General features: G+C 39.8%; 2 protein-coding genes across 7 annotated transcripts in view; one reads left to right on the top strand and one right to left on the bottom strand.

Annotated features, from left to right (window-relative positions):
* Positions 1-17,727, bottom strand: part of LOC124158777 (E3 ubiquitin-protein ligase Ubr3) — a 113,334-nt gene that overhangs the window by 54,717 nt on the left and 40,890 nt on the right. The gene's annotated exons all lie outside the window — the stretch shown is intronic.
* LOC124158779 overlaps positions 1-17,727 on the top strand; it is a 29,393-nt gene that overhangs the window by 10,010 nt on the left and 1,656 nt on the right. For 2 of the 3 annotated variants that reach the window (XM_046534093.1, XM_046534092.1), the window contains exons 2-3: positions 16,897-17,038; positions 17,218-17,426. In XM_046534093.1, coding sequence (XP_046390049.1) covers positions 16,897-17,038; positions 17,218-17,426 — 351 coding nt within the window. Of the gene's footprint in view, positions 1-6,831; positions 7,594-16,896; positions 17,039-17,217; positions 17,427-17,727 lie in introns of those variants that run through there. The other variant, XM_046534094.1, reaches the window with a different exon arrangement.

Genomic DNA, 17,727 nt, shown 5'->3' with positions numbered 1-17,727 from the left:
TTAATCGGCTTTCAAAAATGTCCGCGGCGCGGTGATGGGTGAAATGTGATCAATTTTTTCTACAATTTTACAGTATAATGTTTATCATTACGAGTAGAGGTATTGAAAAGTTATGAATTTGATAGATCAAATCAGCATGTGTGTACATTTCGGTTAATACCGAATAATTATACACGTGCTGACATACACCTTATTTCCCCGTGAAACTCAAATCAATTTGTCCGTCAGCGACGCATGTGGTGACTTCTGTAAACAAATTTACATGCGCGGTGGTTGACAACACATTTAGAGGCGAATTACGGATCCTCTTTTGTAATATTCGATACTGGAGGCGCTTTGATTTATTTCGCATTATAAGAAGTTGAGCACTACTGACGACACAACGTAGTGTGACGAGCAGAAGAGTACACGACCCTAAGATAGTGAATTATAATATGTAATGAACAAAACGGACGGTTTTGATGAAACCGACATTTATTTAATTTTTTCAATATACGTAAGGCGGTCAAAGTCACAATAAGAGTTTCTATGTGGCGGCTAATAAGTTAATAACCAAGTTTCTGGTCGCAAAGTACCACGCTAAAATTTCGAGACTGTAACCACGAAAAAGCCTGCATGACTTAATTACCTTCATTGTTGGAATATCGCCAAACGATGAAGACACAACTCATTTGTTTACTACACTTGTTTTTATTTTCATGAAAAACCACTATCTCCATAAACTTTTTCGAGCTTGGCATCGAAAGATCATTAATTTATAGTTGCTACTAGATACAGAAATATTTTAAATAACACACAATCATCCAATAAAAACATCTCCTGGTCAGAGGATAAGTCAGCAGTTCACCTATTTCCCCTCGCATTGCTTGCAACTTGTTTTTAACAAAAGAAAATAGTTTATTTTGATTGAGAAATGTATAATGAAAATAATTTTATTATGAAAATGAAACCAATCCCACCACTCACGGCTGAGACTCCCAATTAAAATAAACATTTCTATTTTCCACCTGAATTAGTCAATAACTTAATATTTTCCAACAGCCACGCCTTAATATTTTTCCCTAAAGAATTGCTAAAAGTTTCTGTTTAATTAGGTTGTAAAATTCCATCAAAATCAATATCATAAGCACTTACAGCTCAATGTTCCTAGTCAACTCATAATTCAATTTTTCAGAATAATTCAGCCGACGGATAATAATCTCCTGCCTAAAAAAATTCGCTATGAAATTTTTCATTTCATTAAGACCTACGCCTCTGCGCGCAATGAAGAGAGCAATGTCAGTTAAAACGGCAAGCCGCGCAAAATATTAGGATGGCGTCAGCACGTTCCAGAATGGCTGAGATAAAGGACAAAGGCAAGTCCTATGAAGAGATGCGGAAGCACCCGTATCTCGGGCGACTCAATGTTATGACGACGATGAGCCGCTGGCTGGAGAAAAGCCACGGATAAGCTCAAGGTCTGCGATGCGATTGAGTCCACGACGCCAATCCTACATGCCCACGCTTACAATTCACATTACGTTAGATTGACAGTAAGGAATCATCCATAAAACGGAAGACGGAACGAGGTGACCAAGTGGGTAAAGCGCTGGACAACTGGACGAATGGTCCTGGGTTCAAATCCTAAAAGAAGTCGTTGAACACCCCCCACTACAATCCTCGCGATACAAGGCGTCCCGGTGAAAGGTACATTTCATCCATCCTCAAAACTAAGACGAGCTTTAACTTCACCAATCCTATCCAACCCTAGGGTTGAAGTAATTGGAGACAATTTATCACGCAAGGCAACTAGAAAATACAGTTTGTAACACAAGCGATGCTTTTCAAGGATTTCTGTTGGTTCAAGATGGAAATTAGTTCTTTCACGAAAAATGTTCTTTTAAGAGATTCTAATGTAAAACGACGCAAACGTAATTCATACCATGATGCAGATACAGAAAAGAGCTAGATAAATCTGCAATTCTCTCACGTACATTGGGACACTTTCATGCACCATATTATTTAAGACATTACTCGCCTCTAATACGCTCTAACTTACATCAAATAAACGTGTATTTCAACTGATATTAAGTAATCACCGAGGCCAATATCGACACATTTAATGTTTTTGAAGCCAAAATTCAGCGGTTACAAATCCAAACCTAATTTTTACACTCTAATTCGAAACATACAGCAATTTTTTTCCTTCATTAACCAAGCAAAACTAAACAGACTGCGAGGATAAAGCGGTGTCCCTCAAAGCATAAAAATTAAGAAGCCTTCGCCACATCATCAGAGAATCATCTATATCGACAATCTACATACTATCCGAAAGCCGCCTCAATAGGCGAGTGGCGGGAGGTGTTAGGTCATGAGCAGTTTACCTGTTACAGAATACGAAAAAAAGACAACAATTCATATACGCGTAGTTAGTGACTTGCCCGCCTGAGTTCGGCTAGACGTAGCATTTATTATAGTCGTTTAATTTTCGGGAGAAAAACGAATTCCTACATCCGTTCGGCAAAATAAATTCTTATTCTATCGCTTTCGTCTAACCTGAAAATATACAGTCACTTAGATGATGATCTCCGTGTCGCTCTGTGAGATATTTGTCCATAATTGCTCCAGCAATCTTATCCTTGCACGTAGTCTCCGAGTCTCTTGAGTCACCCAGACCAAGCAATGTAAAAGCTGTGAACCGCTCTCGCTCGTAGGATTGATAGACGAATAGCGCAGCTAGTACTTTACATTTACACAATTAACAGAATGAATCTTTCTGCGCCGGATCCTATATGTTTGCCGCGTGATAGAGGAGCGGGTTAACGAGTGGGAGGTACCAACTATCTTTCACCTTTTCATCCGAAAACCTTCCGAAACACACTTAACGAATCCTAGCTACTTCAGGGTACCTTTACTAATATTTCTTCTGCGCTACCCACCATAAGTTTTAAATAATATCCCATATATTTGACTTCATCTGTCGCCTTTATGTTAACTCTATCCACATGGGTGTAGCCAGGGCGATGTGTGTTAGGAGGGGGGGAGGGCACGTCCTAGGAGGTCATGGTGGTGGAACCCTCCTCTGGGGAAAATGTGACCATTTTTATGCCTAGAAATAGCAATTTATGCTCTTTTACCACTTTAAATTACACAATAAATAAGCCGTCGAGAAGCTGTTTTGCTAAAACATACTGATGGAGTCAAACAAATTTATTTTATTGCTATTTGTTAATATTGTTCGGATAAAATTGGTTCGGGGGGGAACGTGACCCCTATGCCCCCCTGGCTATGCCACTGTCTATCTAAAACATATAGGTGGGGATAGTTAAGACGCCGTGAAGAAGAAATAGACTACCGTGACACATTTGGAAACGAGTGCATACTAAATGGATTCGGGGCGCGGAATCGTTCACCTCGAAAACCCCGGCACTTGGCGGGCATTAACGGTCGCGGTTGTGGCGTGACGAAAGAATCGCTTGCTTTGGGGAAGGCGAACAGCTGATGTAGGGTTTCCGGGGCTCAACACAAACAGAGACCACTGCACTGCTGGTTGGAGGACGCAGCAACGCTTGCCATCGCCAGCAAACACAGCATGTATTTCCCAGAAGCAATGCATGCACAAGTCGACGCGAATCGTGAGCGGAGTAAAACAGATGCTCCTCCGAAAATAATCGACCATAGGATAGGCAGCACTCACGACTGATAAACTCCATGTTATGAGGAATGCCATTTAGTACCTGCGAGATATTTTCTTCTTTGGAGGCGGTTGACAAACGACGGGGCACCGTGGAGATCACTCACTGCATTTGTCGAGTGATTTAAAATATCAGTCTCTTGAAATTGATACAAATAAAATTACAACCCGAAGAAAAAGTACTTCACTCAACATTTTAACATAATATTCGCACCTGCTGCTAAGGAATTCCGAACTAGGCCACAATTGTCCATTTTATTATCAGTAGCTTAGGAACGATAGCTCATGGTCCACAAAAATACTTAAGAATTTCAATATTTATAGCAACCGTTGTACGCGCATTCGAAAAATGAAAGTCAGTTTTGCGCAAAAAATAAAGAAATAGCACGTAAGAACAAAAGCTGAAGATATAACTCTCACTAAAAATCTCATCACTTAAAGTGATTAGGTACATTATTATACGCGATTTCAATAAAAAAATAGGATGCAACCATAAAACTATCCTGAATCTTACCAAAGAGCCTCCTGTAATTATCACAATTCTGATACTTTAAGGCTTTCTCATGGAACATTAGGCACTCCAAAAACTTGATATCTAGGAGACCACTGCGATTGAGTACCCAATAGGCCGAGTGGTTTTAAAGACAAGTATCATGATAAATTTACAAAGAAAATTACTGATTGAAAACTACCAACGATAATCTTCACGAAAAGATCACTGCAATGCCTCAATTATACCGACTTTGAACTCAATAAAATATCAGCAAAGAGCAGACATCTAAGTCCAAATGAGCACCCAATTTAAGCTTCCGAATCGACGAGTGCAGCTCACATGGAGCTCTCAACTGAAATCATGCTGGTTAGCAAGTGAGCAAAGAGTTGAATCCGATTTCCTTTCTATATAAATGCTTCCTCATTGAGAAATGTTTTTCACTGGAGGCGAATTAGTTGCCGGGCGAAACGAACCCCTATCCCGAGGACAGAGGTCGTGCAGCGGATAGAGAATGTAATTTCATAGAGCCCGTGTCCGAACCACGCTTGAGAAGGGTGACTACACCGTATTATCACCACGGCTGACTACATCTGTTTCCATAATAGCGGATAGAAATAGGCTATTAGGGCACACTGGCCAAAAAGAAAGACCAAAAACTAATATTATGAACCCTGTATTTATATCTCAATAGGCACACTGTAAATAAAGAATCATATTTCCTAACAACATCCTGTCTAAAACGCATACTGCCGCATTTAATCTGGAAAATTAATGCGCAAAACGTGGTCATTGAATTCTGTCTTTTTTCGGACATTTAAACGTTATCAAAGGAAACGCCACCAATAATAATCATGAAATGCGATTCATACCCACGTTCCAGCAGCATTAAACAATACGAAAATGCAAGGTCGTCATATCCTTACCTCCGTCTCCTATTGGTGCGTGAGGTAGTGTAGGAGGATGGAATGACTCAGATATTAAATTAATAACACATCATTCATAGAGCTAGTTGGACGAACGGATAAATAAATTTTATCAAAGGAAACGCCACCAATAACAATCATGAAATGTGACTCATACCCACGTTCAATGCGAAAATACGAGGTCGTCATATCCTAACTTTCTTCTCCGACTGGTGTGAGGGGTAATTTCATCATTCTTTAGCTTAATCCGAAAAATAAAAATATCTGAACACTTCACTGAAACACCCTACGCCAAAAATTATCAAACTATAATGACGGACATACAAAAGCCCGACCACAGCTTTCATCACGTCAGGCTAATACTCATTAAGGCAGAGGGGCATGATTACAAAATCAACAAAAATTTTAGAAAAGAGATGGCCTGGACTTCTCAAATATATTTCCAGAATACAAAATTGAACCAAGACCCTTTGTTCTCTCAGGTTGAGCACTGCACTGCTCAGGGTTTCTGGGAACTTGTAAAAATAAAACACTACTCCTCAAACGTTTTTGAATAATAACAGTGATAACGTACGTAATTCAAATACACAGCAGCACCGTCGCGTCGGAATCAAAAGTAAAATAAATATACCAAGATCCAATAATGTAATGTTTAATTTTTCCCGGCGAACAATGGCAGTGAAGATTTATCGGGTTTTAGACCGGGTAAGGCCCTCCTTATCTCCTCCTATAGATAAACACAACTCACTAAACGTCCACGAAAAAAGCCTGAAAACGCCCATCAAGATATTAGAGCCAGGATATGGAGTAGGAAGGAAATGTTTGTTCTGAGCACTTCTCACCCCGCCACGCCCACGAACCCTTCAATTTATTCAACCTCGGACCCCGCGTTCAATAAAGTTTGAGAATGTTCAGAAAGATTAAAAATACGTCAAGAGGAACCATGAATAAATAAATCACTTAAACGTTCACCGATTCTTGGAAATATTAAGAAATAATTCAAAACATGTGGCTTCATTAAACTATTGCGATGACGTCGTGTCAGAAACGATCAGGTGATAAGACAGTAATGATAAGTAAAATTATGGTAAGAAAAAAGGTCGATGTTGTTTTCTTCTTCCAAATATGGATGGGATAATTTTAAATTATGTTAGATAAATTGACATCTCATAATTTTACTATTTTATTTGGTGTAAACTATTGGAAGTTTCAATTCGTCATTATTAATAATTAATCCTCTCTTTGCCGAAACGATAACGATGATCTTCATCAAACGGAAAATTATAAAAATTGATGAAAGTAATGATCGCGAAGAGGCGAATTGGAAAACAAAATTGCGTAGGCATACTGGGAAAACACCAGATTATGACACCATACATAGACCAATACACAACCAGTAACGCTGGTGAATATCCACAGTGGCGAATGAAAGCCTAATGACACCTTGCTGTCCATTACGTGACTAAACGCGAGGATTGGGAATCATGGAAACGGGAGGCACGGAAAATCTGTGGGCCTCCGGCTTCGGGCGCAGCCGATGGGGGAAGCGTGATGCAGGAAAGGGAGGGGTTCGGATAAGTGGAAAGTGGGGGAGGAGCACTCTTGGAAAGTGTGGGGGGGAGAAAGGGAGGAGGGGAGTAGATCACGAGGGAAACCTCAACGCTCGCCTTTGACGGACTGTTGAAGAGGGGAGAGGGGGTCGAGAGGTTCAGCGACGAGAGGGGAAGGGAGAGAACACCGTCTGCTCGTAGAGTGCGCAGTTGGTGAGCGGAGACCCAAGGCTTAGGACCTGCAACCCCGCACGCAAACACAGCTCGCGAGAGGATTGATCCGAATAGCCGTGATTGTGCGCGAGAGACTCGACTGGGACTACCTGCAACGACAACCCCTCCCCACAGTTCGCGCCTCCAGCGAGGCTGCAGTGCCTCAACATGTCGCGGAGCGTGGTCAGCTTAGTCCTTGCACTGCTGATCCTCGGCGGGTCGACCGAAGGCTCTCGGGGCCCGAAATCGACGAGACTGCTCCAGCTGTACGGAGAGCTCAAATCGCTCGTAGAAGACGACTGGGATGACATCAACGACCCTCGCTGGCACGCGCTCGGCGCTTTCACTGGGAGTAACAACCTGGCCTCTCCCGACGAGGTAATCCTCCGCACGTTCGCCCAGTTCGGGGACCTCCTAGAGGCGACGGCGCCGCAGAGGACGACGGTCGAGGAGAGGGCAAAGATCCTCTCCGGTCCCCTTGGCAACCTCTTCTCGTGGGCCAGCGCCGACGTGCAGATGGGCGCGGTTGACGCGCTCTACCAGACGTTCCGCAGGTTCCAGACGAGGCCAGCGGCGACCACGGCGACAGAGGCCTCGCGCAAGGCCATGTCAGACCTGGCGGAGACGGTGCTGCAGAAGTCGCCGCCCTCCGTGCCAGCGGCCCTCGACAGGCTCCACGAACTTGCAACCAGCGTCGACGGGGGAGGTGTCTTCGGGAATTTGCCGAGCGTGCTGCTTCTGGTATTTCACTCTAATGTTTTGTGTTGACGGAAAAAAATACAACGGTGGGATCACAAGTGCCGACTATGCTCAGTTACGAAGCTCGAGTTCTTTTAAAAGTCTATCGAGAGAAATGTGCGGGGGTCAATAAACGACGACTACGGTGTGGTAACCTCAGGCTTCATGTACAAAGTTAGACCAATTTCGAGTTAATAACGTCACACGATGGAGAAGATTAATTATATAAAAGAAAACAAACAGTACATTAAGCATTGATATTGAAAATGACACGAGTAATTCCACACACTCTTTAAATAAAAACTAACCCGCCTTCGACAGCTCATTGCCATTTCCAAGCAACCCAAGTATGTTTATATTAGTGACGAGTATAAGCTTCCATTAATTTACGCCGGACACGACTTCCTGCGGGATTTTTCACACCAGTAAACTTCGAAACTTCACTATAACGCAATCGCAGGAGGGACAATCACTCCCTAACAAGACATGAAGTAATTTGGATTTCAGATGGGTCAATTGAATGAATTTCGATAATAATTTGGCGCATTTATCAAAAACCGAAAGACACTAATGAAAACATAGTTCAGGTTCCGACAGAACGAATTCTCTAAGCAATGTTCTAAATAGGTCACAGAAAATCTTATTAGAGGCAGCAGCAGGCCATTGAAAACTCTTCCGTTGAACTTCTTTGAATGAGTACCTTTCAATTCACTAATGGCAACGAAATGCGGAGAGTGAAAGTGCGAAATAAATCTAAAATATATTAGCTATTTTCACGTGAGGCCATCATATTCTCATCTTATTCAATATGGCAGAGCGAACCTATAAAAAAAATTCTAAAATGTACACGATCCCTACCTATATTCACGCACGACAAACCAGGCCCTTATTTAAACTAAAAAAAACTAAGACCCTTTTTTGGAACCTTAACCTAACAGGCTCGCACTCTAGCACATAAATTTTAAACTATGGTTTTATTTTTCGAAGCAAACCCCTTTCAGAGCAAATTTCAAAGGCGCTGTTCAGATTACCAGTTTCCTTCAATCATCAAAGCGAACAATAGAATACGGTTGGGCAAGAGGAGAAAGAACGCCAGCCTTGCACCTCTGGTTGTTCCACGATGCTAAATTGCGTTAGCACATATAAATAAGTGCTTTTCACGTACAAAGAATTATTTCTCAAACGCAGGCGGGAAAAAACGCAGTTATCCCATAAAATACCACATTTCCGGTCCCAGTTTTAACGAAAGCGAACAGATAACTACTTCCCAATAATTAGATCTACTTTAGAATGAATGCCTAATTAATTTGGAGTAATGAGATGAATTTCAATTACAACTTAATTTTTACCGGAGGACCTAAACTACAATCCCCACAAATATCAAGGTGAACGGCATATAAAAAACGAGCAAATACGCAGCCAACCGTGTTAAATGATCCGAATTGAGTTCACGTTCAGAAAGACCACCGTTTCAATGAGAATAGGTGAATGATAACGTCGAGCCGCCATAGTCATATCCACCTTTCACGCATTAGGCTAACGTTAATATTACCACGTGATTAAAGGAGCAATAAAAAATGCAAGCGTAGCTTTACACAAAATATGTGAACAGCGTAATTAAAACACCGCAAGCAAACTTGTAAAATTAATGATAGGTTTAAATATTATGATCTTCGCCATTTTACGAGATTCACAATATCAGACGATGATGTAAAGAGTAATTCGCAAATAAATTAAAATAGTTCTAAAAAGTGCTAGCAACACGTGAAGAGCTTTCGCATCAGTGCGCCAGCTCATGGCGACAATGGATCAGCGAAGCGCGAAACCTGTAAGTCACCTAAACCATTTCAAAACTGCATCACGCTGCTACGTTGTGCTTCAGTGTATGCCATAAAAGATCTAATTTTCCGCAAGACTTGGGATCATGGACTACAAAATAGAATCTAAAAATGGTTGAGGCGCCACTTTGCGATCATACTTTCACTCATTTTCGACAATATAGCAGGTATTTCTTCAATTTTGCACTCGGCGAAGATCATAATTATCACTTAGACAAAAGGAGATTTACTAACTACACGAAATATTTTAATAGTTAACACCTGACAACATTGTAAAATAAATAGATATTAATTAACAGGCATGATGTTAAAATATCTCAGACACACAAGTAAATAGTAAGGATCTTTTTTCCTTAAAATTATTTTACATATCAAGTCTTGTTTTCGATTTGACCTCAATGCAGATCTTCAATGATGAAAAAAAATCATTTTATTATTCCTTTCCATTTCCGTGAAGCAACGAAAATTTAACGCGACATTTTTATTTGTAAATCCGCAACATATTCTTAATTTTAGTTTTTTATTTGATACCACGGTAGAATTTTGAAAAAAAAAATCAAAGCTACTTTCATTCAAATTAACGTACTTTATTGATCCTCTTTATTATATTACTGCAATTTAATTTCAGAATTTTAGATATTTTCCCCTGGTGCGAAGCAATAAAAACAGCGTTAACAGCACAGACAGAACAGCTATTCCTCACCAAATATTTCGGCTTACGAACCGAATTACGGTGGGAAAATTTTCTGCGTAAATTCAATACATCTTCTCATTTCAGTTGAATTCTAGGGACTGACATAATGAACAATAACACAATAAAATTATATAGTTTCGGCTCAACTGTGTGAAAATTCACGATGAACGAGTAAAACGAACTAATTGTAAGTAAGAAATCACTAGTTTTCTATTGGTATAAATAGTTTCAGAGCTTTGGCGTCTTGAGGATAACGATGCGTGTGTTGAAAGTAGCTGTACAGAGGATTCAAGCATAGTTTGCTATGCTTACTAGTAACACATTTTGCCCACTTCTTAAGCCAATCATAATAGAGATTTCTATGAGCTTTTCACACTATTGCCAACAATTTGGCCGCAATGGCGTATAAACAGAGAGCCGAGGGATGACTTCACCTTGGCTACCGCAAGCGACCGTTTCTTTGTTCCCGCCGCACACACACCTAGCCTGCCACCTGACTGGCCTCATCCCCCAGTCACTCTCACCAGTCTACCGTTAACCTGGCGGCACATTATGTGGGCCGAGGGGGAGGACACGGAAGAGCATTCGGTCACCATCGACTACATACACGCTCGGAAGAGCAGTTTAGGGGCTATAAAACTCCCCCGAGGCCCGGCTGCCCGTTGAAGATGGGGTGAAAACCCCATAACACGTCACCGAAGTCATCCCGAGAAGAATACACCCGTTAGTGCGAAACTGTAACTAGGCCAATCTCGATAATGTTAAATTCCAAAGACAATCTTTGCTCACGATTTCTATTTCAGGCAACTAACGCAAATCTATCGCCAAATACAGAGGTCACACACCCTTGTTGAAATATTGCGGAGACAATTGACCATTGAATACTTTAAAAATCGGGGTGTTTTCTTGATACACAAATAATTCGGCACCGCAACACAATCAAACCAATGCACTTACAAGAAAATGACCTTTACACCAAGTTAGAATAGAAATTTTCTTAATAATTTTCCTAAAAATCAGATTTAAAATAAGAACAACCGACAGAAAAATTAGGCACTTTTAACCTATCAATGTTGTTTAAAAAACGGAGGTGCTCGCCAAATGAATAACTTATCCAAGAACTTTCTGTGCGTCAAAAACTAACTGTAGTGCAAGAGAACTGATTGCGCTATAATAATTTATAGCGAAATAACCCATTTTCAGACAAACTACGATCTACCATCCATAGCGATAACTTTTTTGAGTCGAAAATATTTATAGCGAAGAATTTATAGTACCAATCATTATAAGCAATTATTATCTTTCATTTACATCTAAAAACCATTTGGGGCGAATGGATTGACCCGCTACGTCTCTGAATTTTAATATTAATGTGTGAAAGGACGCTAAACTAATGGCCCGCATTTGGCCAGAGACATAAATATGTAGTCATAAAATAAAATAAATTACTTGGTTCTATTCAACACTTTATTTTAAATAGCAGGACCCGGGTTTCAGCATCTCATGCTATCATCAGGTCGCTGGTCAGCATGAGATGCTGAAAACCGGGTCGTGCTATTTAAAATAAAGTGTAGAATAGAACCTAGTAATTTATTTTATTTTATGATGAAGCAGTTCCACAAAGTAACGCCTGAGACCGTGCCTTATAATAAATATGTAGGGTGCAAAAATGACATCAGAACATTTTACCGCCAGAGTTTACGAAAGACTCGTACTTGAACTTATTTATCTCGCATCAAAACAAGGGACAGTAAATAGAGCTCGAGAAGGCGTCATTGGATGAATGAAAACCGCTGAATGCACTATGGCGCAACCACCCGGTCAAGATATCTTGATTCCGCAATAGTAAAACGGCTTCCGGAGAAATATTCCGCTTTCTGGTCATCAAATTCCTTTGAATATCCTCACGGCCAATATAAATGGAATACTGCAGAGAAGTGATTAAGTTTGGATTCTTCAAACCTCTCAACTATCTCATATATGCAACGACAGTTCCCTTTCCAAAAATTCCGGAATAAAAAGACAGCCACTTCCTGAATTTCCTCCCATCTCTCGATTCGCATGGAAGTATTTCAAAGCGATCCAGAGGACAGCTAAACAGAGGACAACTGCCTCACGAGGCATTAAAACATGCCTACTGTTTATTCGAGGAAAAACACAGATACGTTGAAATAAATATTTGTAATTTTCCACCATCATAAAATTTCATTCAACTTGGGTTTCAACGTAATTATTAAATCTTTAAGGCACCATAAAGATTATGAAGTAGAAATATTGAAACCTAGGTCGTAATAAATTTTATAATCGTGGAAAATTGCAAGCATGCATTTCAATTTGGAAAAATTCCACTCCATCACGCTGGTATATTTGGGTTTTATTCGGTTTCGGGTAAAAAAAAACAAATATTCGTGCGAGAGAACATCCATGCAGTAGCTCAAAACAGATATACACCTTAAATCACGGTCGAATGGACTGACATCAAAGAGAGCAAAACATTTTTTCAACACTGATTAAAATTTGAATTTCAGCACTAATCATATTTGAATACATTTGATTGAGAATAGAATTTGAATGAAAAATGACTATTATTCCAACTTCCGGTGCAGGTGGCGGGGTCGTCGAGAGTTCAGTTCGGTCTAATGTTCTTTCATAGGTGTTTCTTTTCGCATGCTTTACCCAAGATGAGCCCAACACTTATATTGGAAATTTATCCTCACTCGTAGGATCCTCACCTCATAGGAAATTTATTTCGACGGAAATTTGGATAAAATACTCATGCATGTAAAATCGGAGTCTCGTTAGGTGCTCACCCTGACTTAGTAAAAGCATTGACCCATAATTTTCAGGCTATTTCGGCAAATTGGGTACTTTAAATATTTAGTGCAGCCATGACTTCTCTTTAATTGAGTTTGCTAAAAAATGGCCATGTTCCCTTTGAACATCAATGCTACAGTACTGTTCCAGAAACCGTATTTTGAGTGGAATATCGTTGACCCTGATGACAACATTATCTTAAAAGATTCGTTTCCATCACTCACAGCATATTTTGAGCCTGATTTAAATAAAAATCTGCCTGAGTCAGCCAGATCTCAGAGAAGATTCCTTCACTACGAAAATTAAAAGACGCAACAATGGCTAGAGAATCATTAAGCTACACAGATTAAATATTGATAGGAAATACATTCCAGGAAAAAATAAACTAACGACAAATAAACAATTATATTCACCATCATGGGTATAATGTCATGAGCTTTCACAGATAAAAAATTCTGGAGAACAAAACGCGAAAAAAGGGTAACTATCCATGAAGCCTTAATTTAATATCTTCCAAATTAAAAATTACCCAAAGTGCCTCAGAGCAATGCAATTCGAAAGTGTTACGGGAAGCCATACTTTCAGGGGATGGGGAGGATGCTGTAATATACGGGACACGTCGAATTTTTTTATCAGGTGATATTAAAAATCTCAAATTCTATATTATTTATCGCATCTGCGACGCAACGAATCGGCTGATGACGATGCCGGAGAACTGATCGACTTGTTGGAAAAACACGCGACGAGACCACGTGACTCAGACACGAGGCAGATTGAGAGCAGGCGCTAGAAAGCTGGTTGCGTGACGGGAGTCCATAACTATGGAGTGAATAAGCTCCATACCGTTAACTCAACAGAATCAGTTTCGATTCTCCAGCTGGAAAAGAAACCGCGTCATCAAAGAATAACTAAAAGTGATAGGAGGTCAAAGGAATTGCGCGCAGATTCCGCATGGGGGAATCCCGGAAAATCTGCCGGTACTTGGTACTAGACCACAAACATTTCCTTTTCCGGCCTTCACCACGGGAACCACAGATAACACTAGGTCGACCAAAAGATTTGTTACCCTGTGCGACCGAGGTCTGCAGAGTAGCATCACAAGTGATCCTCAACCACGACGAACCGAAGTAATGACAATGTCCCTAAGATTCTCACCTCACACGACGTAGGCGAGGAAGAGAATTTCAATTTGCACATGCCGCAGTGAGGATAGCATTGGGAGACAACCAGTCTGACCTTCAATGTAATGACTCCACAGCATAATAAAACTAACACAGGCCGAGACGTTGTCATTCTTCTCGTTTTTCCCCCAACCATTATTAACTTTTCTATTTGCTCCATAACTGATGAGTGCAGTTCACTCAGCCAAATTGGCAATTCATCCATGCTTTCACACATGAGACCCTGAATGTAATCAGAAGAAAACGTAATTAACTTAGCATAGGTAAATAAACAACCCATCACAGAGAAAATATTTTCTTCCCTCTCTCCCTAAAATAAAGGCATGTGAGATGCGGACATTCACCAACCCGACCACAGCAGTACTTAAGAAAAATTATACAATTACGGGGAAATAACGGCCAACGAAAGAACAAAATTACTTTTCCTAATCCTTAACGTAATGCTGCCCTTACATTAATCACACCGTGCGCCCCCAACAACACTCCATACCAAGTGGTGGCTAATAGGATAGTTTGGACACGTCGGAGTCGTCATTCATTTCTCTCCCTACAGGAAGTAGAAGGCTAATACATACGACGACGGCCGATTGATGGGATTGAATTCTAGTTCAATGAACTCATTACACTGGCAGAGAAGTTTAGAACCGGCGTATGGAATCTTCCTACATCACTCGTCTCCTTTCAAAGTTCAGACTTAGAGAAATTCCCAACGAATGGAGTATCGGTAGAAGAATAACACAAAGCTTCAACACTTGAATACTAAGTCCGAAGACCGCAATCCTCAAACTCCGGAGTGGTAGGTAACTATAGCTTGGCCGGAAGTAATTGTGTTGACGGTTCATAAAACACCTGTACCTATCCCAAAAAAATATCACCCCAAATAGTATACCGAAATAATTAGGAAATGATAAATGTAGCAGGAGATTGGTTAGTCAAAACGAAAGTACCCAAATTCCCTGTTTCATTCTATTTCACCCGTTTACTTTCCAGTACAACAGTTCATGATTATTTCCCCACGATTTAATAATCACTGTACCGTAATCAAAATTACATATTACAATTTATTTAATACTTCGGCGCACCATTCAACGGCCACTAACATTTCTATGAACATTAACATGGTATTTGACCGTTCCTTCAATATACATGTATTTTCCCCATCACACTAAAACGAACTCACTGTCATTCGCTAGTGATTTACAGATAAAGAAGACGAGTTCAAAGACTAAAAGGACATACAAAAAAATAACTAGTACCGATACGCTAACGAAGCCAAAATTAAACTTCTCGATATCCCTCAATTTTAAAACGGCTCTTTGACCCTTCCTCTCAAGATCACACCAGACAGAGAGATGTTTGTTTCCAGTTTCCTTATACACATCGGATAAGCGCCTGGGTTTCCAAGAACGGCAAAGAGCTACCAGAAAACGAATTGCACAAGAGAGGGATGCCAACCCATCAACTACCTCTAGTAAACAAGGTAATGTAAAAGAAAACCACAATCAGGACGCAGTTCACAGGATTTCAATCAGCCGAAAAATGACACAAAACACAGCTTGCGGGAAGTGAACTAAACTTCCCACTTAGTGGAAATGGAAAAGTCGAGTATTCGAGCACGACCTTAGAATCGATGAATTGGCGGCAGGGTTGCCAAGCAGAGCTGCGAAACGTAAACGACATTGACGAGGAGGCAGTGGCGATCGCTCGGGAAAATTCCGCGAGTCGGTGACTAAATGGAATGGCAAAAACTCAACCATGAGCACTTTCATCTCGAGGCAGAGAGGAGAAAGTCATACCTGGACTTTTGATTCCATATTCGCTTCACTCGAGATGGAAAATCAAGTGTCGTTCAATCGAACGAGAGTTTGAGGTCGCGACATTGACAATGGGCAATAGCATTTTAGCCAAGTTTACAGCAAACTAAGGAAATGTGACTCAAAGCATTAAGACATACGGGAGGAGCATTGTGGAGCACATTGACTTATTATGAAGGCCTCATAAAATGGTTTTTAAAAATTAAATTGATTGACTTTCGTTTTCCAGTTGACGATTATCAATACGAAAAGAAAAAAAATCGCTGATTAAATAAGGTAGCTAGCAAACAGATATCAATGGAAGCAGTTGGATCAATCAGCAAATTAGGGGATAAAAAATGCAGACACGGGTTCAGAACAAGTAGTATTGGGTACTAAAACCCACCCCAATCATCAGGGATAAAGAATTAATAAAAAAAAGATTATTTCTGTGAGAAAATAATAAATTCTCGCGAAAAAATGCTAGGAATTTGAGTTCAAGGCATTTAAAAGTTCATCACGAGCAAAATTGCTGCTAACTACGGGCATTTTTCCTGATAAATGAAAAATTCTCTTACAGATATAAATCTTCAAGAGTTGAGAAAGTCACTATCCCAAAGATATATTATATTCTCTGACTCTAATACCTTCATGGAAGTATGTACTGCACAGTACAGATTGTCATCTTTAATGTTGATTCGATCAAGACATTCCAGTTACGTGTCGGGCTAACCTAAATGATAACATCTTCTAATCAAAGTGAATAATAATTATAAAGTGTTCCACAACATTTTGACAAGAACTTCACTGAAACAGAAACTTTGCGGAATTTAAATTTATTTTTCCTTCAAAGCAAAAGAATTGTAGAAATTGAAATAAAAATTGAAAAATTCTAACAACAATGGAAAACTAACAAAACATGGAAAAACTTTCTAACAAAAAATGGAAAAATTCTAACAACACTATCTTTTTATACTCTTTAACAGGATGGAGGAAACGGCCTGTGCAGTATTCACCAGTCACCTCAACAACTCATATTTAATCTGTACAACTTAGTGACCTTGACGGAGATCAAGGGATATGCTATGATGCAGTTTTCATGGATGCTGTTGAAGCTTTACAATAAAGGTAATTAACTAGATAATAAAACGTTTTTCACCCTAGCAAACGATTAACCTCGAGGCATGAAGCCTAACAAACCACAAAAAAACAGATAGGATAAACAATATAACTATTCTCATATTTTCCAAGGATCTAGGCTTACACCCATGAAATAGTATACTAAAGGCAATTTTTTCTTATTCCAGGCAATTTCACATTGGAAGCTGAACTAATGAGAGAGAGAGTAGAGGCAAGAATGGACGAAAAAATTCAAGCAGCACGCACTGCCATGGGGAGAGCAAGTCAGGAACTTTGGGTCTGCGACCCATCTCACCACGAAGAAAATGAAACGTTTGTTCAACTGACCAATGTCCTACAAGGTCACATTGAAAACGAAGTTGACCTCAACCCAAAGGTGCTAATAACATTTCACTATAACAATATCGAAAAAGCTGAAGGGAAATTTGCAATAAGCTGAGTCTTCATTCAATCAGCATGTATTCAAAACCTTTCCCTGCAAAAGTTGCTTATTGTTAGTATAACTATACAAAAATATTTTTATCTCTAAATTTCAAAAAGTTTAAGGAAAACTCATAATTTAAATAATTTGCATTTGAAACAAGAACATTAAATTATTTCCTAAAAACAGAAGATAAAATTTCTGATGTAATAATACCGATACAACCATATCATTTAATAATTTAAAATAAATTTGA

This window comes from Ischnura elegans, chromosome 5 (assembly GCF_921293095.1).
Source record: "Ischnura elegans chromosome 5, ioIscEleg1.1, whole genome shotgun sequence".
Lineage (NCBI taxonomy): Eukaryota > Metazoa > Arthropoda > Insecta > Odonata > Coenagrionidae > Ischnura > Ischnura elegans.
This window is presented reverse-complemented; position numbering and strand designations above follow the sequence as displayed.